This window comes from Hylobates moloch, unplaced genomic scaffold, assembly GCF_009828535.3.
Source record: "Hylobates moloch isolate HMO894 unplaced genomic scaffold, HMol_V3 SCAFFOLD_13, whole genome shotgun sequence".
NCBI classification, from domain to species: Eukaryota; Metazoa; Chordata; class Mammalia; order Primates; family Hylobatidae; genus Hylobates; species Hylobates moloch.
Genome location: NW_026652288.1, coordinates 14,827,734 through 14,855,344, shown reverse-complemented (window position 1 = coordinate 14,855,344; position 27,611 = coordinate 14,827,734). Strand labels below are relative to the sequence as shown.

The 27,611-nt window shown below is 39.0% G+C and overlaps 1 protein-coding gene across 1 annotated transcript in view; it reads left to right on the top strand.

The window, feature by feature from the left end:
• NBAS (NBAS subunit of NRZ tethering complex) overlaps nucleotides 1-27,611 on the top strand; it is a 388,176-nt gene that overhangs the window by 260,627 nt on the left and 99,938 nt on the right. The window contains exons 41-44 of the mRNA XM_032172256.2: nucleotides 1,612-1,841; nucleotides 6,976-7,086; nucleotides 17,092-17,342; nucleotides 18,378-18,712. Coding sequence (XP_032028147.1) covers nucleotides 1,612-1,841; nucleotides 6,976-7,086; nucleotides 17,092-17,342; nucleotides 18,378-18,712 — 927 coding nt within the window. The remainder of the gene's footprint in view (nucleotides 1-1,611; nucleotides 1,842-6,975; nucleotides 7,087-17,091; nucleotides 17,343-18,377; nucleotides 18,713-27,611) is intronic.

Sequence of the window (27,611 nt, the reverse complement as noted above, 5' to 3'; positions counted from 1 at the left end):
ACACTTCATTTTTCCCTCAAGCCTTAGCCACATAGGTGTTAGTACATTTTCACCTTTTACTGGAATTTGTCTCGCTGTTTTTTGCTGCCCTCGTTATTACTGGTATGGTACCTGAGTATTTAACCTAGACATTAACTCTTTGAAGAAGACTTCGATAACACCTGCCCTCTCCTGTGTATTCCCAGAGCACCTTAGGCTTACTTGTGTCACACCATTTTACAGTTGTTTGCTTGACTGTCTGTCCTAATAGACTATATTCCTGTAGGGAAGGGCCGTGTCCTCTTAGTGAATGACTTGCTACATAACAGATGCACAAGAAATATTTATTGAATGAATGAAAGATGGCCTTGTAGCTTACTATGGAATAGTTCGTATTCAAACCCAGGTCTTTTAACTGGAGACACATATTTGTGGTTTTGAGAGTAGGACTCAGTGTATGCATAGAGGTAGGGAAAAAATTAAATATAGTAAGATTGACTTTTACTCAAATCCATGTGCCAGAATCTAAGAAGATATCTTTAATTGTTTTTTATTAGCACTCCCAGATTGTTCCTTAGTAGGATCAAGAGAGAGAATGTCAGGCTAGGTTTGGTAATCTAGACTCGACATTGATAAATCTCCTGTGCAGATCAGAATAATGGCTTACACATTAGAAATGCTGACAGCTTACTATAATTAGCTCTGTGTTTCTCAGAACCAAAGGTAGATTCTTGGTTTTTTTCTCTAATTTGCTTATATTAAATATGTAGCATGTCTTCGCAGGAATTGGGATTGATTGAATTAATGCTGTTCAAGTATTAAACTCCCTGTTAAGTAATTCCAAAATCATGGCTCAGCTCTGTAACTTCATTAACACCCAGACCAACTTTAATATAAATAAATGTGGCTAGTTAATCACTTACTCTCCTTTCCTGTCAGCTGTTGGATTCTAGGTTGTGTTCTATTTGAATGAGTTTCTTGTTATGAGAGAAGCTGCTAAGAATCATAGAATAATATCCCATTGAGCCCCAAATTAGAAGAGTAAAAATTGGTTGGATGCCTTTTTTAATGCAACTTGCACTATTCATGATTTCAGGAACAGGGTGGAGGTTTTTTCCCCAAACTTATCCCTGGAGAAAATACTTTTCTCCTCAGGGGTCTAGCCATTTATAGTGAGGTTATTGAACTGCAACTTTGTTATTGAGAACACTTATTGTAGTCCACAGCAAATTTATCCAGAGGCAATGGCGATGAAAATTACTTCTAGAGTGAGTTACTGTGAGTGATCAGATGGTTGGGAGACAAATCTGATGGAGGTTTATAGTAGTTGAAAGAGCAAGAATATATTGTTTTTTTTTAAGTGTTTGGAGGTTTTAAGGTTGAAGAAGAACAGAGCAAGAGTTCAAAAAGCTGTTTTTGGGCCTAGTTCTGTGTCCTGTCTTTGTGGTCTGCTACGTGGATAAAGTGCCACTTCTGCAACTGACTTTTCAGGGCTGTTGTGAGCCTTATGAAATGGCAGTAGTGTACAGGGCCAAACAGTTCCTTGCAGACATGGTCTTCTTCCTTTTGTTACTCACTTGCTCATGTTTGTATGATGTTTGTAAAATGTCTTCTTTTCCATGTCTTTCGTAGGCTGATCCCAAAGAACTAATCAAGATGGTCACCAGGCATGTGACTCGACATGGGCACGAAGCCTGGCCTGAAGACCTTATTTCACTGACCAAGCAGTTACACTACTACAATGAACGTCTCCTGGATTTCACTCAGGCGCAGATCCTTCAGGGCCTTCGGAAGGGTGTGGACGTGCAGCGGTTTACTGCAGATGACCAGTATAAAAGGGAAACTATCCTTGGTCTGGCAGGGTAAGTGATACCCTTTGTCTCATAAGAGGATGGATTTAAACTGCAAAAGAATAAATTCAGTTACCAGGACTACTAATTTCATTCCTTTGAAGTTGTACATTCATAGTTGCTATGAATAGGGCTTTTCCCAGCTTCTTCAAGTCTTATGTGGGATGTCTGCGTTCTCCAAACCGATCAGTAGATGTAGACAGCATTCCCAGCTAAAAAAGTTTCCCACGATTTTAAATCATTAGTTAAAATCATGATTTTTGGCTGGGTGTGGTGGCTCATGCCTGTAATCCCAGCACTTTGGGAGGCCGAGGTGGCCCAAGATCTCAAGATCCCTTGAGGCCAGGAGTTTGAGACCAGCCTGGCCAACATGGCAAAACCCCATCTCTACTAAAAATACAAAAATTAGCTAGGCATAGTAGCATATGCCTGTAATCCCAGCAACTTGGGAGGCTGAGGCACGAGAATCACTTGAACCCAGAAGGTGGAGGCTACAGTGAGCCGAGATCATGCCACTGCACTCCACCCCAGCTTGGGCAACAGAGTGAGACTCTGTCTCAAAAATACCAAATAATGATTTTTTTAAGCTTATTTTTTAAAGTTACTTTTTTTTTTAAAGTTTCCTGTAGTTTTGATAGCCCAGTTCTAAGATTATGACCATGTTATAGGTAATCACATGTGATCAGGGCGAAAAATGGGAAGCTCGGGATGAAAATTTAAAAATAAGATTGTCGTTTGTGTCTGGCTAGAAATCTCACTTTTCAAAGCACATGGCACTTTAATTTCTTCTTCACTGTGGTAAACTAGATACAATTGACTTGTTCAGGGTGACTTTATCTGTCCTGGTCTTCTAGAGAAAGAGAAGCCAGCTGTTTTTCCTTTAGTCCCTTCCCCCTGTTAAGAGAAGAGCAGGCCTGTTGTGAGATGGTCACTCATTTCAAGGCCCAGGTGGAGACCTTGGTTTCTCAATGTGGAATTCCCTTTGGTTTTAGTGCTGGTGTTTGCTTTTTGTTTTAGTTGTTCAGGTCAAATGAGAAGTATTTACATGTCAGAAGTTGGGAAAATGTGTTCACCCACAACAGTTATTAAGTAGAGATGTTTTGTTTTTAAGACCACAATTTATTGAGTGCTTATCATGGGCAAGGCACTGTGCAAAGTGCTCTATAAACTTTGTATAAATGTCTTTTAATCCTCAAGGATAACCCTGTGAGATAAAATGTTGTTATTCCTAGTTTATAGTTAAGAAAAATGATGCTTAGGGATATTTAAGTAACTGCCTAAGTTTCCATAGATGGTGAGAATCACAGCTGTGATTTTAACCTGGATCCATCCAAAGCCTCACATCTTCACCACAGCACCGTAGGCCTCCCCTACAACCCATTGCATTCTCAGAAAAGCAGTGGATGTGATTCAGTCTCTAGGCTTCCAGCCTTTGAAACTAAGGTAAAATTGTGCCTACGTTTAGTGGTTATTTTTCTCTCCTGACAAATTACTTTAAAATAGCAAAGATGATCTTGATTGTGGTAGTGGAGTATGTTATTTTTTATCATTATCATTTAAATCCTTGAGAAGGTGGCAAACTCATCTTGGTTCTCTGTAATAATTTTATATTAGCCTGGACTTCTTTCTTATAAGAAGATACCCAAAATTCTCTTTAGAATAAGGCATGGTATAGAGAGGGATCAAAAGAAAAATAGCAGGAACAACCTATAGCGGGTCTCAGTTAAGAAGAGAAATAGGGAATTGTTTTTCTCTTCTCCTCTGTCCTTCTGGAGGTTCATAATTTCATAATGTCATTTAGTGTCCAATTTGAAAGTAACCTAAGAGTCCAACCTTCTGACTTTTAAGAAAAGGAATCAGAACTAGAGAGCTTTAAACAGTTGCTCAAAGTCACACAGCCAGGAGTTGAGCTTGGGCTTCTTAAGTCCAGTATGCTTTTGATATGGACATTTGGTAATCCTTGGTGCCATGTTCACGGTTTCGTAGAAGATGATTATCATGCAGAATAAAAACTTATAAGGCAGGGCATGCCTTATATCATCAGTTACATTTTGCTAGAGTTTTTGGCCTTTATTTTCTTTGTTAAGCATATAGCTAGCGTATGCTATTTGAAGTATGTTCTAGAGGACAGATACATGCTTTTGATAAATAGATAATAGAATCTTCTGTACAATCTATTACTTAGAAAAATATACAGCAGTGTTTGAATGGCTTCTTTAAGATGCCTCAGAGTTTCCACCAGCTTGCTGCCTTCCTCTTCTACCATGGAGCTGGGTTGTCAATGTCTTGCACACAGGAATTCTTGAAGGATTCGTGTCCTTCTGTTTGCAGCATCACCTTCACTTGTACACAGCGTGACCATTCTTCCTTGTCTTTCTCACTGCATGTCCCTTTTCTCGTCTCTCCTGTCCTCTCTACCCTCTCCTCTCTCCTCTCCTCTCCTCTCCTCTCCTCTCCTCTCCTCTCCTCCCCTCCCCTCCCCTCCCCTCCTCTCCTCTTCTCTTCTCTTCTTTTCTTTTTCATGGAATCTCACTCTGGCGCCAGGCTGGAGGGCGCTGTGGCATGATCTCAGCTCACCACAACCTCCGCTTCCCAGGTTGAAGCGATTATCCTGCCTCAGCCTCTCGAGTAGCTGGGGCTACAGGTGCGTGCCACCATGCCCAACTAATTTTTTGTATTTTTAGTAGAGATAGCGTTTCACCATGTTAGCTAGAATGGTCTCAATCTCCTGACCTCGTGAACTGCCTGCCTTGACCTCTCAAAGTGCTGGGATTACAGGCATGAGCCACTGCGCCCAGCTGCTTGTTCATTTTCATGGCATTAGTTTTCTGTAAGTGCATTGTACCTGTCCTTTACTATCTGTATGTCTCAGGGAATACATTCTTAGGGGTCAGGCAGGGTAACTGTGAAGAGGGTATAACATAGTTTGGGTCCTTCGCACCTTTATCAAGAGATAAAGATATCAGTCCTTATTGAAAATGTCTTGTGCCAGGCAATGTGCCATACCCCCATAATAGAAAGGATGAATTAGTAATGGTCCCCTGTTCTCAAGGAATTCTCATTCCATGATGTGGAGGTAAGTACTCAAATAAATACTTCAAGAAACAATTTCTAGGCCGGGTATGGTGGCTCGCACCTGTAATCCCAGCACTTTGGGAGGCCAAGGCGAGAGGAATGCTTGAGGCCAGGAGTTCAAGACCAGCCCTGGCAACATAGCAAGACCTTGTCTCTACCAAAAAAAAACAAAAACAAACAAAAAACTAGGTGTGGCAGTGTGTTCCTGAAGTCCCAGCTACTCTGGAGGCTGAGGTGGGTGGGTGAGTGGATGGCTTGAGCCTGGGAGGTCAAGGCTACAATGAGCCTTGATTGTAGTACTGCACTCCAGCCTGGAAGGCAGAGAAAGACCCTGTCTCAAAAAAAAAAAAAAAAAAAAAAAAGAATTTCTAATTGACAATAACCTGATCCATGGGTTGACAAAGTTAATCTAGCCTTGGTCTCTTTTATAGCCCATGAACAAAGAATGGTTTTAGCATTTTTTTTAAGGTTTTATAGTAACATAAAAACAAAAACAAAAGCCATAAAAAGAAGACTATGCCAGAGAGACTGGCAGTAAAGCCTGAAATATTGACTATATTACCTTTCCCAGAAAACGTTATCTAGCCCCTGGCTATGCAAGCATATAAATGCCATGTTTCCTTAGCTTGGGGAAATACAGTCTTAGCAGAGTGACTTAATAGTAACAGATTTCTTTTCTGTCTCTGTGCTTTCACCCACACCATTCTTCCAACGAAAAATTCCATTCTACGTTTCTCTTCTGGAAGATAGGAGTCCTGCAGTAGTCTTTCTAAAATGGCCTTAATGTGGGTGCTCGGGACTGCTTTCTTGGAACTCTTTATATGCCTAGAGATTCTCCAATCTGGCGATGTCATTCCCTGGTTTAAACTTTTCATGGACTCTTCATTGCCTGGAGAATGAGACGCGGTCCCCTAGCAGGCCTGAGGACCCAGTATGTTCCTCACTTTGACCCCTGCTTTCTCTCTCATCTCCGAGAAGCCCTCATTCTCTCAGAAGGCTCTTCTCCCTCCCACCCTCTGCTGGGCATGTGTTTATCCTCCTACTTGCAGTTCACATTGGTCACTTTCCATTCTCCTGGAGCTTCGTGGTCTTCTCTTTTAGCTCTACCACCGCTATATTTAATTGCTGGTTCACATCTCCTGTCTTCCACTAGGCTGTGAATTCCTCCAGAAAAATGCTTGTTTGTTTTTAGTTCCTAAGGAGCTAGCACAATACCTGGCACAGGGTAGAAAACATAGAAGTTTGTTAAGTGACTAATTGTGCTTTCTCAAATCTCTACCCCTAGACCAGGGATGCACTATCTTTTGATTGTAGGCTCTGGAGTCTAGTTCATATCTTTTCAACCGCAGCTCTGTGACGTTCTGACTGGACAGTTCTTGGCTGTGGGGGCTGCCTATGCAGGATGCTCGGGCTACCTCCATGGGGTGTTCAGAATGCCCATGCAGGGATGCCCACACGGGGTGCTCAGGATGTTTATGCAGGGATGCCTACACGGGGATTCCTGGGATGCCTATATGGGATGTCTGCAGGTGCTCGGGATGCCTCCACGGCACTGCCTACACGTGGTGCTCGGGATGCCTGCACGGGACTGCCTACATGGGGTGCTCGGGGTACCTACAGGGGGATGCCCACGTGGGTGCTCAAGATGCCTACTGGGAGATGCCCACTCAGGGCTGCCCGGGATGCCTGTGTGGAACTGTCTACGCAGGATGCTCAGCAGTACCCCTGACCTCTACCCATGAGACGCCAGTAGTGCATCTGCCCCTTGCCCCACTTTTTATGCTCAAAATGTTTCCAGACATTGTCAAATGTCCCCTGGGGAACAAAATCATCCACAGTTGAGAACCACTGGTCTAGACAAGTCCTTAGTAAATTGTAATGCACCACAGTGAAAAAGAGCATTACAATTCCTTGGAAGTACTTTTCCTGGATCACTGTGAACTGTCTTATTAAGGACCATACTGCTTGCACTTCTCTCACTGGAGAGGAGTCCTAATGAGCATTTTCATTGCTGATTGAAGTCATGTGTTTCTCCTCTCTCCCTTCCTGGGCCCGATGGACATTTCTGCAGAACCCTAGAGGAAAGCGTCTACAGCATTGCTCTTTCTTTGGCACAACGGTACAGTGTCTCCCGCTGGGAAGTTTTTATGACCCATTTGGAGTTCCTCTTCACGGACAGTGGGTAAGCACACAGTTCATTTGTACATTTATTTCCATGTCTTTCTTTAGAGTCTATTTTTGAAGACTCTTGAAGAAGTTGTAAAGTACAATTTTAGTTTTCCTTTCATCTACAATGGACTAGTATCTTGGTAAGTTCTTTCCTTATACATCTTTGATACACCTTTACCATTCATTGATGTATTCATTCAAATGTTTTTACTGACAATTTTTTGTGTACTAGGCTAAGTATTAGACACTAGGGTTACAATGATGAGCAAAAGCAGGCATCCTAGCTGTCTTGGAACTTACAGCTTATAGTGGGAGACAGATGATAATTGAATAATGACATAAGCAAATGTGAAATTAAAACTCAAAGTACTGTGTAATAGAGCTCAATTAGAGGGTTTGACATAGTTAGCAAAGGCTTTTCCCAGGAAGTAACACTTAAGCAGGACTTAAATATTGGGTTGGAATTAACTACAATGGTTCCAAGGGAACCATTTTCTAGGTAGACAATACAGTAAGTTCAAAGGCCCTTTGATTAGGAACAGATGGACAGTGTTGGTGAGTTCCAGGGATTTGGGTGGAACATGGCGTGAGAAGAGACTGGGGCAAGGCATAGGAGCCAGGATGTACAGCAAGATTGTGGAGGCCCTAGCAAGGGCTTTTGACTTCTTCCTAAGAATAATAAATAGAAGGCTAGGATAACAGAAGGTTAGTTAAGGATTCTGGTGAACAAGGACATAATATGACCAGATTTGCATTTTGATAAGATTACTTTGGCTACTGTGTTGAAAGATTTTAGGAAAGTTAGGGTGGACATATGTAGACCAGTTAGGGAGCTTTTATGGTAACAGACGGCATGACAAGTGACCATTGCTTGGAGAAGGGATTTGAAGTACAGAAAGGCAGGCCAGAATGGGTTTTAGAGATATTTACAAGGTGAAATAGACAGTACTTAATATATTGGTTAATAAGGATAAACTAGATACGAGGGTGAGTAAAAGGGGGGGTGTCGCGAAGCATCACTAGGTTCTCACTTGTTCACTTGCCTGATGGTGGCATCACTCCGTGAGATAGGAAGCACCAAATGAGGTAAGATATTTTGGGGGGAGTATGAGGGAAAAGGCAAGAGAGGCCAGGTGCCGTGCTCACACCTGTAATCCCAACACTTTGGGAGGCCGCGCTGTGATAGGTAGATCACTTAAGGTCAGGAGTTTGAGACCAGCCTGGCCAACATGGAGAAACCCTGTGTCTACTAAAAATACAAAAATTAGCTGAGCATGGTGGCAGGCACCTCTGTAATCCTAGCTACTCAGGAGGTTGAGGCAAGAGAATAGCTTGAACCCAGGAGGTGGAGATTGTAGTGAGCAGAGATCGCGCCATTGCATTCCAGCCTAGGCAACAGAGCGAGACTCTGTCTCCAAAAAAAAAAAGAAAAAGAAAAAGAAAAAATAGGAAGACAAGGGAATGAGGAATTTATACATACTGAAACAGCCAAGAGAAAAGGCCGAGTCCGCAGTTGGATCTTACAGATCTGGGGTTCAAATGGAGCTGGAAATACTAACATGGGAGTCATAAGCACATAGATGAGAAATAAGTGATGTTGTGGATGTGCTTGGGGAAAGAACAGAGAATGAGGAAAGGAGAAAGCTTGAGGCAGTGCTTGAAGTCTTTCACATTTAAAATGGTAGAGGAAGAGCTGCTAACAAAAGGATCAGAAAGAGAGTGGCAGGAGAGGTAGGTAAGAGGGAAAACAGGAATCTTATTTTAGGGAAGCCATGGGAAGAAAGAGTTTAAAGAAAGGGAGTGAGTATTGAGTGGGGTCAAATCCTGCTGAATGGTCAAGAAATGCTATTTTTAGCACCTTTAATTTTTATTAATCACTTAGAAATTTTAACATTTCCTTTTTAAGTATTTATTAAATTGCTACATGGGAGAAAGTGTTATCCGTGATAAATATTGCATGGACATCATCATTTTTGAAGCACAGTAATATGTTCAAATAAATATTTCTTATGATATGCACATTGGCATTTAAAAATATCCTGGCATTTTATTAAATATCTTTTTTCTTTCATTGAATGTTACGTAAAAGGATGTTGTATCTGTACAAACAGGATGCTTCCTTGGTCTCTGAATATATTATAAATTATCAGGCAATCGAGTGATGTGCAAGACTGTCCCTGGCATATCATTATACCTGATAGCACTGTGATTATGCAGATGCACAGCAATTACAAAAGCAGGAAATCATTACCTCCTGGCATCATCACTTGTGAGTGGCAAAGCATTTAATATTGATTTAGTAAGTGGTGTTAGGTGCTGCCTGTTCTTTACTTAAAAGGCAGCTGTTTGCTTTACTATTTAATCTAACTTGGTAACATAGTATTAGAAATCAGCCTTGTTAATACAATAGAAATTGCCCAACATTTATTTATTGAGTGAGTGCCACTGGGAAGTTACAAGAGAAATAATGTTTGTTTTAGGGTTTTGTTTTACTATTCCTTTAAAAAGTAATTTTTTCCCCTGTAAAGTTATTTTTCTCATAATTGTACATTCCCCTTCATGTGGTTGATTTTGGAGGTATCACCTGCATCAGCACATTTGCGGATAAGTGTACACAGAGTGGGTTGGATGAAATACCATTATATAGCAGATGAATCATAAGTCTTCAAATCAAAATAGCTAGATCAAACAAATCCTTCTAGGTGTGTGTCCATGGGCAAGATAATTCCCTTCTCTGAAGCTCATTTTCCTCCACTTTAAGCAAGGAGTAATACAAATTAAATTATTTAATGGTAAAATATCTAACCTGTAGTACCTGACACATGATCACAGCTTCATTAATGGAAGTTTTTCCTAGAATTTCACTCTTGTCAGAGATAATTCTCATAAACACATATGTTTTTGAGTTGCTGGACTCTTTTTTTTTTTTTTTTCCGTTTCCCGCTTTTTGTTTTTGTTGTTCTTTTAATGTCTTCCTAGTTTTAAATAGCAGTGATGGCTTTGAGTGGCCATGAATGCCTAGAATCACTTCCAACTAGCAGACACTGGCTCTCTCAGCCCCTTGGTTCCACTGGGGCATGTTGAGCCCCCCAGACTCAAGGCTGATTTGTCACTCATTACAAACTTAGTAGCCATCTCCATCTCTGGCTATTCTAGACATGTTGGTGGATTTTTATAGACAATAGTAACTACCAGAGTACCTGTGGCCTATTGATGACAGCATGGGTTTTGTAGTCAGATCAAGTTTCAAGATCCAAATCTGCCCACAGCCACCAACCATGTAGCCTGGAGCATGTTTCTTAATCCTCTAGAGTCGCTGTTTTCTGAGTTACAGAGGTCATTATCCTCCCCGTAGAGGGTTTTGAAGATTAGAGAAAATCTGTGGAAAATGTATAACCAAGTGGCTCTTTTAAATTTGTATTAGTCCATTCTCATGCCACTGTGAAGAGATACCTGAGCTTGGGTAATTTATAAAGAAAAGAGGTTTAATTGACTCGGTTCCATGTGGCTGGGAAGGCCTCAGGAAACTTAGAAAGACGAAGGGGAAGAAATGCACCTTCTTCACGGAGGCAGGAAGGAGAAGTGCAGAGCAAATGGAGAAAAGCCCCTGACAACCATCAGATCTTATGAGAAGTCCCTCACTGTTGTGAGAACAGCAGGGGGGTAACCACCCCGTGATTCAGTTACCTCCCACTGGGTTCCTCCCACAACATGTGGTGGTTATGGGAACTATAATTCAAGATGAGATTTGGGTGGGGACAAAACCAAACTATATCAAGGCTATTATGATTATTTGTGTCATTCTTGTTAATTCTGCTGATTTGATTAATACCTTTCAGTTTTGGACACAGGGTCATTTTGAAATGCAGAGGATGCTTCTGGCTGATATAATAGTACTACAGTTATTTATCAAATGTTATTATTATTACTTAGTATCTTTGTATTCCAAGCATAGTGTTAAGTGCTGAACAAGACAGACACATCCTTGCCCTAATGGAGCTTATATTCTAATAGGGAACCCTCCCCTGTCACCCTGACCCCCACAAAAGCTGCCGAAAAGCAAGTTGCATGTTGTAGTAAGTACCATAAAGGAAATGCACACGAAGTAGATGCGGAAGTCCTCTCTTGGATGTGAAGAGGAAAGAGCTGACTAATGAAGAGGAATGGAAGAAAGGGCATTCTAGGCCATCAGAAAAGAAGGGCAGGACAGTTCTTGGTGTTTTTGAGTAACTAAAAGAAGACCATTTTGGCTGGGACAGAGTAAGCAAAGGAGAACTAAATGGAGGACAGGACATGTCTTTATACTGCCAGACTCGGTAACACCTTCCATTTTTTCCCTTCTTATTTAGACAGCAGATTTCAAGGTCAAAACATCCTATGCCTTGGTTTCACTCTAATATCTACTTTTTGGTCACTCAAATGGTTATACAAGTGATTTATCTTGGTTGCTAGAGATCATAATACCACCTTCTTCAATGTTGGTTAGTTTACTATTGTTTCCTTCATACACATGGGGAGGGTCCCAGGTCATAGGGACTCTGAATGTGCTGTGCTGTTTTTCAGAGCTGATTTCATATTCTCTAGTAGGATTATTTTGGTCCCAGAGGCAAGAATGGGTAAGAACAAGGTCTATCTGAGGAGAGATGAGTAAACTATATTGCATCTGCCTTACCTTTTTCTGAATTGAAACAGAAGACAGAATTTCTGCCTGAAGGTTACTATTGTTCACATAGGTTTGTGTCCAGGTTGCTATTTAATTTTGAATAAATATTTATTGTAATTCTTTACAGTGGTAAAGAATTCTAAATTCTGGCCCTTATGTCTCTTCTTTCCTTGAAGAACCCTGACTCACTTGAAGAGTTAGTGTGAGAGTGTTTAATATAGAGAGAGGGGAGCATCTAACCCCTATTAGTTATTAATCCCCCAGGATTTAAGGTAACTTAGATTATTAAAAGTATATCATGACATTGAAAACTAAAACAAAAATACAAGACCAGGGAAAATATTTGTTAGAGTAGGAATGTTGAATGTCCATATTCACATTATAGGTCTTACACAGTTGTTAAAACTGAGCTCTAAATTTGATTTTGCTCTTTCTTTTGGTCTAGGGGAACAGATTATTTGATTAGGACTGTGATTTGCATTGTGCCTAAGAAGAAATCTAGAAATCCTAAAAACCAGAAATACTGATTACTGCCATTATGAAAGTGGAAGCGATTCCTTCCGTATATCTGTAACCTGTAACCTTCATTTTCATATTGTGATCCTTAACACTGTTTTTCTCCAAATAGTCAAAAATGCCTGATAGTGGCACCAAACATAAACAGGAAAATGCATTTTGGTATGTTTATAGCCTGTGGAAAGTGCACAGGCTTTAAATTATGCAAACCTGGTTCAGGCTCTGGCTCTGTGACCTTCTTGTAGAATATTATTGATAGACAACTTGTTTTATCTCTTTCAGCCTAAGTTTTCTCCTCTGCAAAATGACTATTTTCAGCCCATTTTGCAGAACTGCTGTGAGATTGAAGAGATTTACTCAGAATACCTGATATGTAGTAGGTGTTAAAAAAAATAGTAGCTACTATTATTAATTCTGGAAACAGGGTAGATTTACCAGACCCATCGCATGGCCCTGTTAACCTAACATTGCACATCTGATTTTTGAACAATTATTTTTCAAGTCAGTATGGGTATCCATGATAAGATATACGCTTTGTGAGAATTAAATAAGATGACATAGTGCTTAGCACTAGTAAGTTCTCAATAAGTGGTGTCTATTACTATTTCTATGCTATGGTGTTTCTTAAAACTGTTTTTGTTGGCAAGGTAGTAATATGAAGTATATAAACAAGTCAGAATTGACATTCTATGAGAAATTAAAAGGCTTTAGGGATACCAGGTTGTCCTTGTAGAAGAGACAAAGCCTATTCATATGGCCTTCAACATTCTTACTCTGTTCCTGTCATAAAACATTCCATAAAGGAACTCACTGAGTATCAGCATGATGAGAAATAGACTCTAAGACACTCTTTATTGATTCTCTCATCAACTCCCTGGGTGTTCTTGAAAAGTTAGTAAAAATCCATTCTTCAGTTTGCAGACACTTGGCCAGAATGTTGGCAAAACTAAAAAATGCCATGATTATCTTGACCACGTTTTTCTTGAGTAATCACATATTCAGCTGTCAGGCTGCGTTATAGATCGTCTGCTACATCAAGATCATCCTGAGGCTGATCTTTATGTGCTAAGTTCTTGGATTGACTTCCTCAGGCAGGAGCAGTTGTGATTTGGAGGGTAGATTGTCTTGTTGCTCAGTAGTCAGTGATGAGGCCACTGTTCACCAGCAGTGATGGTCATTCACATTGATTCATAGATCTTCATGCTCTTAGGGTTAGTCTTTGGGGAAAATGCTGACAAGCCACTGCAGCTGAACTGTGCCCAACATAAAATTTCAGCGTGAAAATATCAGCTTCACTGCTTTATTGAGTAGAAGCAGAAAGCCAAACTTGAAAGACCCAACTCGGAATCAGTCTCCATCTCTTACTAGTCGTGTGATTTTTGTCTGAGCCTCAGCTTCCTTCAGATAATAGGAATAATTAGACCTTTTGCAGAGGGTTATTATGAGTGTTAATGAGGTAATAGAAACAAGAGTGCTGGCAGGTTATGTGTACATTTTCACTTCCAGCCCTTCCCCATCTTCTTTATTCTCTCTTCCCCCTTTCCCGGCAGCCTTCTCCCTTCTCCCATTCACCTTCTTCCTTCTTGCCTCCTCCTTCCTCTTTCCTTCTAAGCACTCCTTTCAGTGAGCTAATAATTTTTATGATCACTCCATCTCAGCTGAGTAAAGAAAAACGTATTTAAATAAATTTGTTTTTCTTACACAAATAAAAGTCCTTTCAATACATGATGTTCTTGAATCACATTTTTGGGTGACTGACACCTGAAAGCCATTACAGAACACCTTAATCATGAGATTAGTACTAATAGCTTATTTCTGTGCGTTGAGTACAACTAATGCTGCCTTCTTCTGTTAGTTAATCTCTGAAAGGTAAATATGCACTCTGTATATAAGCTGCTTTATAACTAAAACTTGGTTCAGGAAAAATCACTTAAACAGGTTTGCAGGGTAATGATTAATTTGATTAGTGAAAAGTCCACAGTGCTTTCATGGTATTTCTTTCTACTCTCTTGACTATGGGTTCTTTGGAATTTTTTTCTAAACAAAGATTTCAAAGAAAGATTTCCCTTTTCTGGTTCCAAAGGGAAGATAACAGCTTCTTTCAATGGAAACGATTAAAATGAGCTATTGATTACTAGCATCTATAAAAGATCTTAGCACCTTGTAATTTACTGAAAAGGGAGGTTTGGGTATTTATCATGTGTCAGTAAAGGTATTCTGGTATCTGTCTTGACAAGATAATTAGGTAAAATTGCACAGCAGGCAAACTAAATTGTAGGCACAAAAGAATAAGTGAGTGGGCAAGAGGGAAAGTAATGTTGATTGAGAGAGACTATATTCATAATCAAGTCAAACACAGATGAACTAAAGCTGTTATGATATAATCATTGTCCATTTTGTAGATGAGTCTGTCTTGAATACTTTGTTTATCAAGGTGTTACGAATGAAGTATGACAGAACTCTTTGATTATTGCTGCTGGGAAAGAGAACTCATATCTGTGTTGCAGAAAGAATCCAGGTTTTGAAGTGGTTGTTGATATGGCTGCTTGACCTTGATGGTTGCTTTGTGATGTCCTGAGCAGTTGTGTACTTTGAGTCCAGACAGATCTGGACTCTTTGTCTTAGGCAAGTCATATAACCTCTCTGAATGGCAGTTTATCATCTGTAAGTTGATAATTACCCAACTTTAACTTAGCAAGAAAGTAGTCAGCATGATAAATACAAATTTGTTTTCTTTCCTCCGTTCAGCATGTTGTTCTGCCTGCAAATCTTTGTCAATAAGATTCCTTTTATTGCGACTACACAGTTTCTTATTTACTCCCTTACTACATTGTTTTCAGACTTCATTTTGCAAATTATGAAGGAACATCAGAAATTCTGTGATTAACTGTCCCATACTACTGTGTGTACACTATCTTTCAGAGATGATGGTATTCTTTGAATAGTGATAGTATCAAGTGTATTTTCTGACCACCCAGCCATTTATATTCACTGTTCCTTGTACAGGCCTTTTGCTTTCTTGATACTTTTGTTCACATTATTTCTGCTTCACTCCTTCCTACAATGCCAAATTCAAGTGCTTCTTTCACTAAGCCTTCTGTTATCATTGATTTCTACATCCTCTGCAGTCACAGCTTTTAGTGATCCTTCTCTTAATTGGACTATAATTGTGTACCCTTTGTCAAGTGATACTATTGTTTTGCATCATTATTTTACTGTAAGTATGTATAACTCAACTGGATTTTCAAACTTGGATGGGAACTTTATGCTGTAAGTCTTTATATCCTCCCCAGTGCTGAGCACAGCACCTTCTACATAGAGGACACCTAATTTTTTGCTCATCCACTCATCTATTTGGCATTCATAAGACATATATTGAATGTTTCCTTTGTGCCACACACTGGTTCTTGGTATTGAGAAACTGGAGATTAAGATGATGTAATAAGGTCTGTGCCATCAAGCAACACAGCCTAGTAAGGGAGATAGACAAGGTAATAAGTAGTTAAAATACGTTATGAATAACAGAATAGAAGAATATTCAGCACATCCCAATAGAGGAGGCAGTGAGAGAAATTTTTATAGATTGGGGACATGTTTATAGATAGAGATATTCTTGTAAATGTTTGCACTGTGTCTTAATGGAAAAATAAGGTTTTTCTTGAAGCAAAAGTAAAAAGACCAGTTTTTAAAAATTACTTGATGCTTTGACTTTATAGATTACCCTTTTTATCCCAAGTGTTGTCACATTCTCCTGAAAGTTTTAAAACATGATTTATACTAACTTTATCTACATAAACCAAAAACATGTCTTTGGGCACTTTGAATAAACAAATTGTCATATTTCAGAGGAGCTGCTTTAGAACTTTTTGAAGCCTAACTTTATTGCTGCCCAAGGTCTCACTTACTGCCCCTAGATGCTTCCGTTGCTGCTTCCAAGAACCCTAGAACCTGGGCACTTCTGTGAGTGCAGGGCTGCCTGAAGGACTCTTACAATTAGGGAGTATGAAACTCATCACGTAAGGGGCACTGAGATTACACTAGACCACAGGCTCTGTCCAGATTCTGTCCAGGGAGAAGCACAAGACCAAAATTAACCCCCTCCTTTCCCCTTCTAAAAGCACAAACCAATCAACCAAGCAAAAATACCTTAATTTTTCTTTTCCCAAGAGTTTAACCTTAAATGACTTTTTGAAATTAGATTACAAAGACATCTAAGTTAGGATGAAAATATTAAGATATGTGTTTTATTTAAGTAGCATTACTGCAGATAACCCAAGTGAAAGTTTAATTATCCCTCTTTTTCTATTTTTCTTTTATCTGAACATAGCATAAAATTTGGGTTTATTGAATATTAATTCAAGACTCTTGCATGTAAATCTTAAGCCTGAAAGTTTAGGGATTTTTCTGTATCATTTCCTAAATTCCTGAAATAATAAGCCTGTTTATGTTTCTGTGAAGAATCATAGATTTTAAACCCTTTTTATGACATGAATAAATGCTTAAGAGTGGATGCTGACAGATGTTGGTTTATTTCCTAGCTGGGAAACATCAGACAACTCTCCCAACTGCAGGAACTTGAAGTAAAGCCTACTTCACAGGATTGCTGTAGACCCCCATGAGATAACATGACGAGTGTGTAGTCAGTTAAATGTTAGTAGGCATCTAACACATTTGTTTTCCTTTATTCAGGCTGACTGGCTTCTGGTGGTGGTTTACTGTCTTTGAGTAGGCAGGAAGAAGGGAACTATATAAGAAGTAGTGTTTCTTCCTTGGTTAAAAAAGAATCACTTTAATAAAGGAACAAAATCTTAACACAGTTCCTTTGGCTCTTAATTTCAGTTTGTCCACACTAGAAATTGAAAATAGAGCCCAAGACCTTCATCTCTTTGAGACTTTGAAGACTGATCCAGAAGCCTTTCACCAGCACATGGTCAAGTATATTTACCCCACTATTGGTGGCTTTGATCACGAAAGGCTGCTGTATTATTTCACTCTTCTGGAAAACTGTGGCTGTGCAGATTTGGGGAACTGTGCCATTAAACCAGAAACCCACATTCGGCTGTTGAAGAAGTTTAAGGTTGTTGCATCAGGTAGGATGGTTGTTTCCCTGCTTGAATTCATTCTTTTAAGTTAAATCTGTGGATTAATTTTCTGTACACAATCCTGTTCATGCATTATGGTTGGCAGAGCTCTGAAACCACAGAATTTTGAAGCTAATCGACTTTAGTTATTATCTTTCCAACTCTTTCACTTATGGTGGAGGGAATTAAATACCAGAAAAAGTAAGAAACCTATTGAAAGTCACACAGTGACTTATGGTAGACCTGGTACTAAAATCCAAAGTTTTGGACTTCTGCTCCACGATTTTTTCACTACTCCCGTTGATTATATTTTATGTATATAAATGGCAAGGCCAAGACACTTTATAATAGGCAGTTCAGCAGAATTTCATTCCACTGGAGCCTATATGTTTAAAATATGCATGGAACACTTAAGAGCCTTCCAATCTTTGATAAATTGTGGAAATCTTTAGAATGGTTTTTATGCTCATAACTAAGAAATTAAACACTTTAAGACCTCTTAAATTTTTATATTTTATAATTTGCAAGGCACATTCAAATCTATGTTTGTTTGATATTCACAATAATTGTGAGAGTTCCCGTCAGTTTATCAGTTGTTCTCTGAATAATCAAATGAGACAATGGCCTAGACACAGAGGATAAGGGAATAAGATTCAATCCTTGCCTTCAAGTAACTAGTGAAATGCCAGATAAATAACAAAGGAATATAATGCAGTTTGTTGAAGCACTGATAGAAGAAAACATAGGTGCTGCAGGGGATTTGAAAGGCATGGAGATATTGTCATCTCTAGGGTACAAACAAGGAAATGGAGGCACACAGAAGATGAATGGCCTGTCTGGGATCACACAGCCGAATAAGTTTCAGGCTGTGACTGGAACTCAGATCTCTTGATCTTTCTAATAGAAAATCTAAACTAGCTACCATAGCTAAGTTGATAGATCTTTGCATTCAGACATACAGAGGGCTGTGTGTGTGTGTTTGAAAGTGCCTCTGTGTTTACATTGGAATGAGCCACTTACCTACTTTCTTTTTTTTTCTGCTAGGTCTTAATTACAAAAAGCTGACAGATGAAAACATGAGTCCTCTTGAAGCACTGGAGCCAGTTCTTTCAAGTCAAAATATCTTGTCTATTTCCAAACTTGTTCCCAAAATCCCTGAAAAGGATGGACAGATGCTTTCCCCAAGCTCTCTGTACACCATCTGGTTACAGAAGTTGTTCTGGACTGGAGACCCTCATCTTATTAAACAAGTCCCACGCTCTTCACCGGAGTGGCTTCATGCCTATGATGTCTGCATGAAGTACTTTGATCGTCTCCACCCAGGTGACCTCATCACTGTGGTAGATGCAGTTACATTTTCTCCAAAAGCTGTTACCAAGGTAAACAAAAAGATATTTTAAAGTGGTTTGAGCACATTAGAAGAAATGAAAATCGCTCCTACATTCTGTAGATTTTATTTTTATTTCCTTTCTTGAAACGGAAAATAATTACATGTTGGCTTTTTAAAAAGTTTTTGTTTATTTGCTATGAATGAGACGTTTTAATTGGGAAGTTGTTTTTCTCTATTATAGATGTACAAATACGCTAAAATAGAGATGACTATTCTCATTTACACCTATACTTAGTACATGTTACAATTCTCATGTCACTTTATAGTAAATATGCCATTCTGTTCTTTCCAGTTGACAAATGTAAAGGAGCTCCAGTGCCCAGCCCAGATTACCTGCATTCGGAAACCAGGCTAACAACTTAGCTTGGGTTAACCTGAGTCTTTAAAAAAGTTATTGGCGAGGCATAGTGGCTCAAGCCTGTAATCCCAGCACTTTGGGAGGCCGAGGCGGGTAGATTACCTGAGGTCAGGAGTTTGAGACCAGCCTGGCCAACATGGCGAAACCCTATCTCTACTAGAAAAAAAAAAATACCAAAAAAAATTAACTGGGCATGATGGTGTGCACCTGTAGTCCCAGCTACTTGGGAGGCTGAGGCAGGAGAATCACTTGAACCTAGGAAATGGAGGTTGCAGTGAGCTGAGATCATGCCACTGCACTCCAGCCTGGGTGACAGAGTGAGACTCTGTCTCAAAATAATAAAAACATAAAAAATAAATAAAAAAGATTTTATTCATATCATGCAGTATGTAACTTGGTGATAGAATTATCAAAGAGAGTGCATATCGCATTTTCTGATGTCTCCTCCATGCTCAGTTTGGCCCCCTTTGACTGCACTCAGTCGCTCAGCAATGTGTAGCCTCACTCAGAATAGATAATGTGGGTTCTCCTCCTCCCCTTTCCTGCCCCCTCACCCAGACACTGCTGCTAAACAAATGGACATTTTTCACTACTTGGACTCTGGGCATTCTCTCTCCTGGAAAATCTTAGCCATTGGACTCAACTGCTAAACTCTGTTGCCTTTGGAGCTCCTGTTTGATCTTCTCTCTTGCCATCTTTGCTGTTGCCTTCTCCTTCCCTGCAAGTCACCAGGTCTGCCCAGTACCCTATCCCAAAGATTGTTATTTTAGTTAGTATTATCCTGGAAATAGACTGTAAAGGCCAAGAATTGCAAATCATTCATTTGGAGGTTGGCCTAGGCAGAGGTTCCAGCTTCTGTGAAGAATGCTAGTTTTAACCAAATCACTAGATTAATAGTTGTGGATAACCAAGTACTTCTTTATTTTCTTGTTATTGCAACCCTAGTAATACATCTTGGTTTTAAATTTTACAACCACTGCTATAAAAAGGAGATAATAATTTTTGTTGTTTTTAAAGAGAAAAATAAGAGTGGTTTTTTTTGTTGTTGTTGTTGTTTTTTTTTGAGGCAGAGTCTCGCTTTGTACCCCAGGCTGGAGTGCAGTGGCAGGATCTCGGCTCTCTGCAAGCTCCACCTCCCGGGTTCATGCCATTCTCTTGCCTCAGCCTCCTGAGTAGCTGGGACTACAGGAGCCTGCCACCATGCCCAGCTAATTTTTTTTTTGTATTTGTAGTAGAGACGGGGTTTCACCATGTTACCCAGGATGGTCTCAGTCTCCTGACCTCATGATCCACCCGCCTCAGCCTCCCAAAGTGCCGGGATTACAGGCGTGAGCCACCGCACCTGGCCAATAAGGATGATTTAAAAGACAAGAGCATAATGTATTTGAAAAGAATGTGTTTGGAGATATATAAGCCTGGCTTTGAACTCTGAACCTATCACTTATCAGCTGTGTGGTTTAGCTTCAGGAATCTCTCTTAGATTTCTACTTCCTTGAGACAGAGGTTGTGGCTGAGTAATCTGTAAGGGAGACAATATTATTACCCCAATTTTATAGGTGAGCAAACTGAGGCTTAGCAAAGGTAGGTTGGTAATAGAGAACTCAATTTGAACTCATGGAGATTTATCCCATGGCCTTTTCTCTTAACCGCTGAACTGTGCTATCTCTAAGAAGTCACAGAACAAGCAACTAGAGTCAGGGGACCTGGAACCATTCGAGAAACTGTGGGAGAGCGGTGGAACCAGAGAGCCCTGAGCATTTTTAGCCCAGTAGGAGCAGCATGTCCTGGGATGTGTCCAGAGCAGGGCTGAATCTAAATGAGAAAGTCTAGGAAGGAACCTGGTTGTATATGGGAAGGATCTGATCCAAGTTGGGAGTTTAAAATCCAAGGAACCAGCTCAGATTTGAGACTTGTGAACCAGCCTTTGGGGCTAACAGGCCAGCAGGTCAGCCAGGAAGGTGGAGGTGCCTTTGCTCCCAGGCAGTTTTCCACACCACCCTCAGGCTGGAGGTTGTTTTAAATATTTTATGTGAGGGAAGGAAGGGAAGGCAGCATGGTCAGCTGGGGCTGTTTGCTAATTGTGAGCGTGTATGTAGAGGGGACAGAGAGTTTTAGACTTGGCAACAGCAATCTTTTATTTATGATTAAGTATAAGAGTAGGCTGTAAAGTCCATTTGTGTTTTAGCTGTTATTTACCATGCTTTAAGTTAGGTGATTTTAAATTATTCACATTAAATTATTCACATTCTCATTGCTTTAGTTTCTTAACCTTATACTTCTTTCAAGATGTCTGCCAACCCCTGAAAATGTGTAGCACAGTTGTTGGTGCACATATGTGTATTTCGTTGGGTTAGAGGTGCACCTGACTCAGTAAAGATTCAATCTGCTAATTACTGTATTGCTTTCTCTTAGCTCAGATGGTATAATCCAAGCATATATATTTCTTTATTGTAAACTGTTCTCAAGAGGCAATTTTCTACTGATTCAAGTAAATTATAGAGAGGTGAGACAGATACATTTAAAATTTACATCTTTAGTCTAACCACAACATTTTTTCTCATATTAATCGGCAAGTTTTTAATTTTTAGTTCAGAGAGGAAAAGTATAAAGTTGGAAAAAATGCATGTTTGAAAGCACACAATGCTGCCCTATATAGATAGAGTATAAAAATCAAAATGAAACACAACCTGCAGATGTCAGAGAACACATTTGGAAGAGGAAATGCAGCTGGATTTGCCCAAATTTGCAAAACACCAGATGTTCCCACAGCTTGTACATGATGTTAAAAATGTAAAATAAGTGTGTACTATTCATACAGTGTGCAGTTTTCAAATGTGTACCCACATTTAATTTAGAAAGGAATTTTTAGAAAGAACTGGTAAGCTAATTCTCAAGTGCATAACAAGAACAATAAGCAGTTGTTCAGATACTACAATTCAGAAAGGAATATTCCCAAGGCCTGAACTGAGTGCCCAGTCCACTGGTAGAACATACCAGAGAAGGCTCTTTACTTTCATGGCAATAGCCATTCCGTTGCCATTTACATTTGCAGAATTCCTGGAATCTCTGGGGAAAATATTTACAAATAGTATTATGTCATGTAGTCAGAGAAAGAATTTGTGTGCCATTTGAGATGATTAATATGCAGAAGGAAAAAGGATGCAAATGTTTAAAGTGTATTTGTACCAAATCTAAATGTTTTTTTTGTTGTTGTCGTTGTTGTTGAATCAGATTAGAGTTGCTCCTCTATTGCTTGTCAGTTCAGCTGTTATAAGCATTTTTATAGAAGGGACAGAGAACAAGTGAATGGGTTAGAAATCCAGGAAAATGGTTGTAAAAGAGGCTGAAAGGCAGGTCAGAACACAATTTGCTTGGTATTAGGTGGTTAGTATTGGGGAGCATATGTGTAATCTTAGCGTTTGTGTTTTATACTTTCCACTTGCTTTCAATAGCTGGTACTGCTACATCCATAGATAAATGCATGGCAAATACTTCTCTCTCTTATGAAATGCTGTCAAGAAGTTTGCCAGGATCCTTCTTTAAAAACTCCCAGGTAATCATACAGTTTAAAAAATCCTTCTGGTACCTTGCCCAGTGTTTCTCAACCTGGAATTGGATGGGTACTTATCCAGTCCCCTTTCCCCCACCTTGCACGTGCTGCCTTTCCAACTCCCGCCATTTGTGATTCATTGCCATCGTAAACCACTGCTTCTAATGGGAAACATGTTGTCTCCGTTGGATTGTAGCAGAAAAATTACTGAGAACCTCTTACCTAGCCTACTTTCTAACCTTCAAACTCATTTCTATTGATAATTAAGCCAGTATCCCTGCTTACTTGCTTTATTTATTTAATAAAAGGTATCTTTTGCCTAATTTTAATCTCCACTGTTTGGTTCTGCCTCCTGGAGTTATGGAAACAGCAAAAGAGCATCTTTGTTTACTGTTCAGATTCTCTAAATAAGCTACTGTTTCCTCCCTTATCCTATTATTCAGCCTGTTGGCATAAAAATCTGGTAGAATAAATTAATCTTAAAAAGTATAATTTGATCAAAAAGTGAAATTTATAGTATAAGTTTAAGTCTTGATCAAAAGATTGCATTGTAGCTGTAACTTCAGGGTCTGTACATTGCCAATACTATCTTTTAACTAAGGATGGCAATACATCTTTCACCATGAGTAATCAGTGTCTGAAACTTACATTAAAATGTTTATTTAATGTATATTATGACTTTCTGATGCCATATGTCAGATTCAGAGTGAATCATGAAGTATTTAGGCATTTGCTATGTGCCATATGCAGTATTAGTTTCCATAGGAGACATTAAGCTATAAAAGACATGTTTATAAGAAACATGAAATGAAAGTTTTTAAAAATTATACAGTAAAAGAATTTTTAAGTTGTGTTAATTGAGAAGTACATTGCCAATGACATTGGAAATTTTTGAGGACAAGGATGGTGCCTTTTATCTCTTATTTCCTATGTTGTAGCACAGTATAAAGTAGGTACTTTATGCTTAAGTGGTTTAAATAATTATAGATTGGTCATTCTCAAAACTTTTGATCTTAGGATGCTTTAATATTCTTAAGAATTATTGAGGATTCTAAGGAGTTTTTGTTTATGAAGGTTATATCTAATAATATTTATCATATTAGAAGTTAAAGACAGGCCGGGCACGGTGGCTCATGCCTGTAATCCCAGCACTTTGGGAGCCTGAGGTGGGCAGATCTCGAGGTCAGGAGATCGAGACCATACTGGCTACCATGGTGAAACCCCATTTCTACTAAAAATACAAAAATTAGCTGGGCATGGTGGCGCATGCCTGTAATCCCAGCCACTCGGGAGGCTGAGACAGGAGAATCACTTGAACCAGGGAGTCGGAGGCTGCACTGAGCCTGGATCACACCACTGCACTCCAGCCTGGTGACAGAGAGAGACTCTGTCTCAAAAAAAAAAAAAAAAAAAAGTTAAAGACAAAATTTTAAACTTAATTTATTTTAAAATACCAATAGTAGACCCATTATAGGTTGACATGAATAGCATATTTAATGAAAAACAACTATATCTCCAAGAAAGAAAATAATGAAAAAACAGCACTGTGTTACATTTTCATGTCTGGCTTAATAGAACACAGCTGGATTGTCATGTTAGTTTCTGCATTCAGTCTGTTGTTGTTTTGGTTGAAGTAGGTGAAGAAAATCCAGCCTTACACAGATAAGAGGTTAGAAATGGGAGAGATATTTTAATAGCCTATAATTTGGAGTATTCTTCCTTGATACTACAGTGAAACTCAACATGTGATAAAGTCTTAAAGACTAGTTGCAGTGTGAAATATGAAGCCATATTATTGAACTTTTTGTACCCTGTCGCATTAAAACTGTTGGTCTAGGTTGCACTTGAATGGATTCATTTCCCAGGTATGATTTTGTAATATAATTGCATGAAGGCATTTAGAAGTTTCAGTTCACTGAGTTATATAGATCATCCAAATGTTGATAGATTGCATCAGAGAATATTTAAAAAATCTAATTTATTAATATGAGCACTTATCTCAGCAACTAAGTCTGTAAGTATTGGGAAGCTGTCAGCCTTATAGTGGTGGATCCAAGTTTTCCAAAATTTGAATTTCTGCTTGAAAGTTCCAATTTTATCATGACAACAAATTCTGTGTTGTTTTTCTTGAAGTCACAGTCTCACTTTGCTCACCTGGAAGAAAATTTAAGCAAAAGTAGCCTGGCATGCAAAAAGCAGCAACTTCAGCTCACAATTCAAATAGGCAACCTGTGTCAATCAATCAATCAATCAATAAAATAAAAATTTTTAAATAGTCTCCAATCAGGATGATAACTGAGGCATATAACTACCATGGAGGAAAGACAATGTATCCATCCATCCATACAGCCTCCTCTGGCAGAGACTGATCTGTTTCACATATCCCTGCCGCTGGTCACTCTGTCTTCCTGATTTCCATTTCCCCACTGAAGCCCCGTGTTCCTCTCAGTTAAGTGTCCCAGTGGCTGTCACTGTCTTTTTGCTGGGGAATCACACTTGACTCAGAAACCTGCCTGGGAAGCAGGCACTCATGTGCCACTTCTGTTTCAGCTGAGGACCACCCAGGACAGAACTCTCCACTGAAATCTTAGAAGCTTTTGAAACTTAAACCCCTAAGGACCTAGACAAGACCACTTTCTTTGCTGCGTACTCATCCCTGAATTTTATGCTTGTGCTACTTCCAGGGGAGCAGAAATATTTCTGTCATATCTTTGGATTTTAATCAGGAAAAAGTAATAAATAATTGTCATTTTCCATTCTTAAGTTGTTATCAGTTAACAGATAGAGGAATCAGGTACCGCAGAAAGGAAAATATCAGCTTTATTGTTGGTAGAATTGGCCTGGAGACTGTGGCTTTGTTTTCCATATCAGTTTTCTGCTATTTTTGTCCTCCTATACTACTCCCTGCACTCAATCTTCAGACAGCCCTGGAAGGACAGTCAGTTCTGCAGAGCATACATGCTTTGTCAGAAGGGCTGCCTCTTATTCTTGGGCTCCAGAGAGGTGGCCCCCAGATTAGTGCTGTCCAGCAGAACTATCATGTGTGCCACATGTGGAGGCTGAAATTTTCTAATAGCCACATTTAAAAAAATCAAACAAATTAGGTGAAATTGTCCTAAGTACTACTATTTTATCATGTGATCAATATAAAAATGACAGTGAGATAGTTTGCCTTTTTTAAAAAAAACCACGCCTTTGAAATGCAGTGTGTATTTCAGCACACATCAACTCAGGCTAGTCACTCTCAGAGCCTCCGTAGCCATTGTTGGACAGATATACTTCTCTGCAGCAAAAGTCTGGGCCTGACTCACAAATGTTTACCACTGGGAGAACAACAATACCAGAAGAGTGTATACTCTTCTTCAAGTCTGGTAGATATGAAAAAGATAGGGAAAGAGCTTGCCACCCATAGTCAATTGTTTCTCCCCACTTCACTTATCAGATGCCACTCCTTCTCTCCTCAGAAATGGGAGGGTGAAGAGTACTTGACATCTTGGTACTCATAGGGGCAGCTTCCTGCTTTATGGGCCAAGGTAGGAACTCGAAAGATGGAGAAAATAGTTCCTTCTAGACACATCCAACCGAATGTCTAGCTAACAATAAATTATAAAACCTTAGAGGTTATCTGTCTTTTACAGAAATCACTATACATTTTATGCACTATAATAGTACATCTTTTGGAGCCAAACCTCACATATAATAAGATTTTAGAGACTTTATAGGCTTAATAATAGTTTATAAAAGTACTGTCATTAAGGCCAAAGTGGAAAAATGGGAAACAGTTATTGAAAAATATTTGTCAAAGTGAAGTGTACTGTCATATGTACATACATATTTTTGTTCATAAGTAAGTGGATTTTACTTTATTCAAGATGTAACACTTTTAAAGCCAAATAAAATACATGTATGTGTAATTATTTGCCTTTTCCAGTGTCTAGAGGTTTATATATTTATATTAAATTACATTGATCTTTATAATTTTTGATATATACATCTTTGAATGAAGATCTTTTGATCTTTTTCGTGATTTTTTTAAATAGGAAAGATATATATCTAATGCATATTTGTCTTAAAGACACTGCATTTGCGAAGCTTCTAGTCCTAAGTAGAAAGTGGTATACTCATTTTTTTAACCTTCTCCGCCACTAAATTTTATAGTTATTGTTGCTAATCTATAATCATATTGAACTCAACTATAAAAGTGTTATATAATGTTTTCTCAGGGTTAAAGAACACTAACTGTTGATTCAAATTTTTTTTTTATCAAAATAAGTATTTTGCCCATTGATCTCTGGCTTTGGTCTAGTTGTTTGACTCCTTTGATTGTGACCTGAATAAGGTTATTTGTTCCAAATAGTTTCAGGAAATGTTTAGTCACTATTCCGCGTGCTGTAGACAAATAAAAGATTGCCATGGCCCTTGCCTTTGAGAAGCTCATAGTTTATTGAAGCATATGTGTGCATGCATACATGCATATTGAATGAACTATAAGATAAGAAGTACTATTTAAGTGTATTAATAGATGCCATGTGTACAAAGAAGAGATAATAAATATTTACTGAATGTCAAGAAATAGCTTCTGGGGATAGTTTGATTTGGGACATATTAAAATTGATATGGCTTTTTGTAAGATATCATTGTAGGGGAAGCTGGGTGATAGCTACACGGGACCTGTCTGTACTATTTTGCAACTTCTTGTACATCTGTAATTATTTCAAAATAGTTTTTTAAAAGATTGATATGGCTATCGAACATCCAAGTTGAGCTGTTGACAGCTGTCTATATGAATTTAGAGTGTATTAGAGAAGTAGGGACTAGAAATACGTTTGGGAATTCTCAGTGCATAAAGAGGAGTCACAACTAGGAGGCTCGGTAAAATCCTTAAGGAAGTAAGTAGGTAGAGAAGAAAGGAGGAGAGAGAATGAAGCCCCAGGACACTGCAATATTAAGAATTGAGGATGAAGGGAAACCAACAAACAC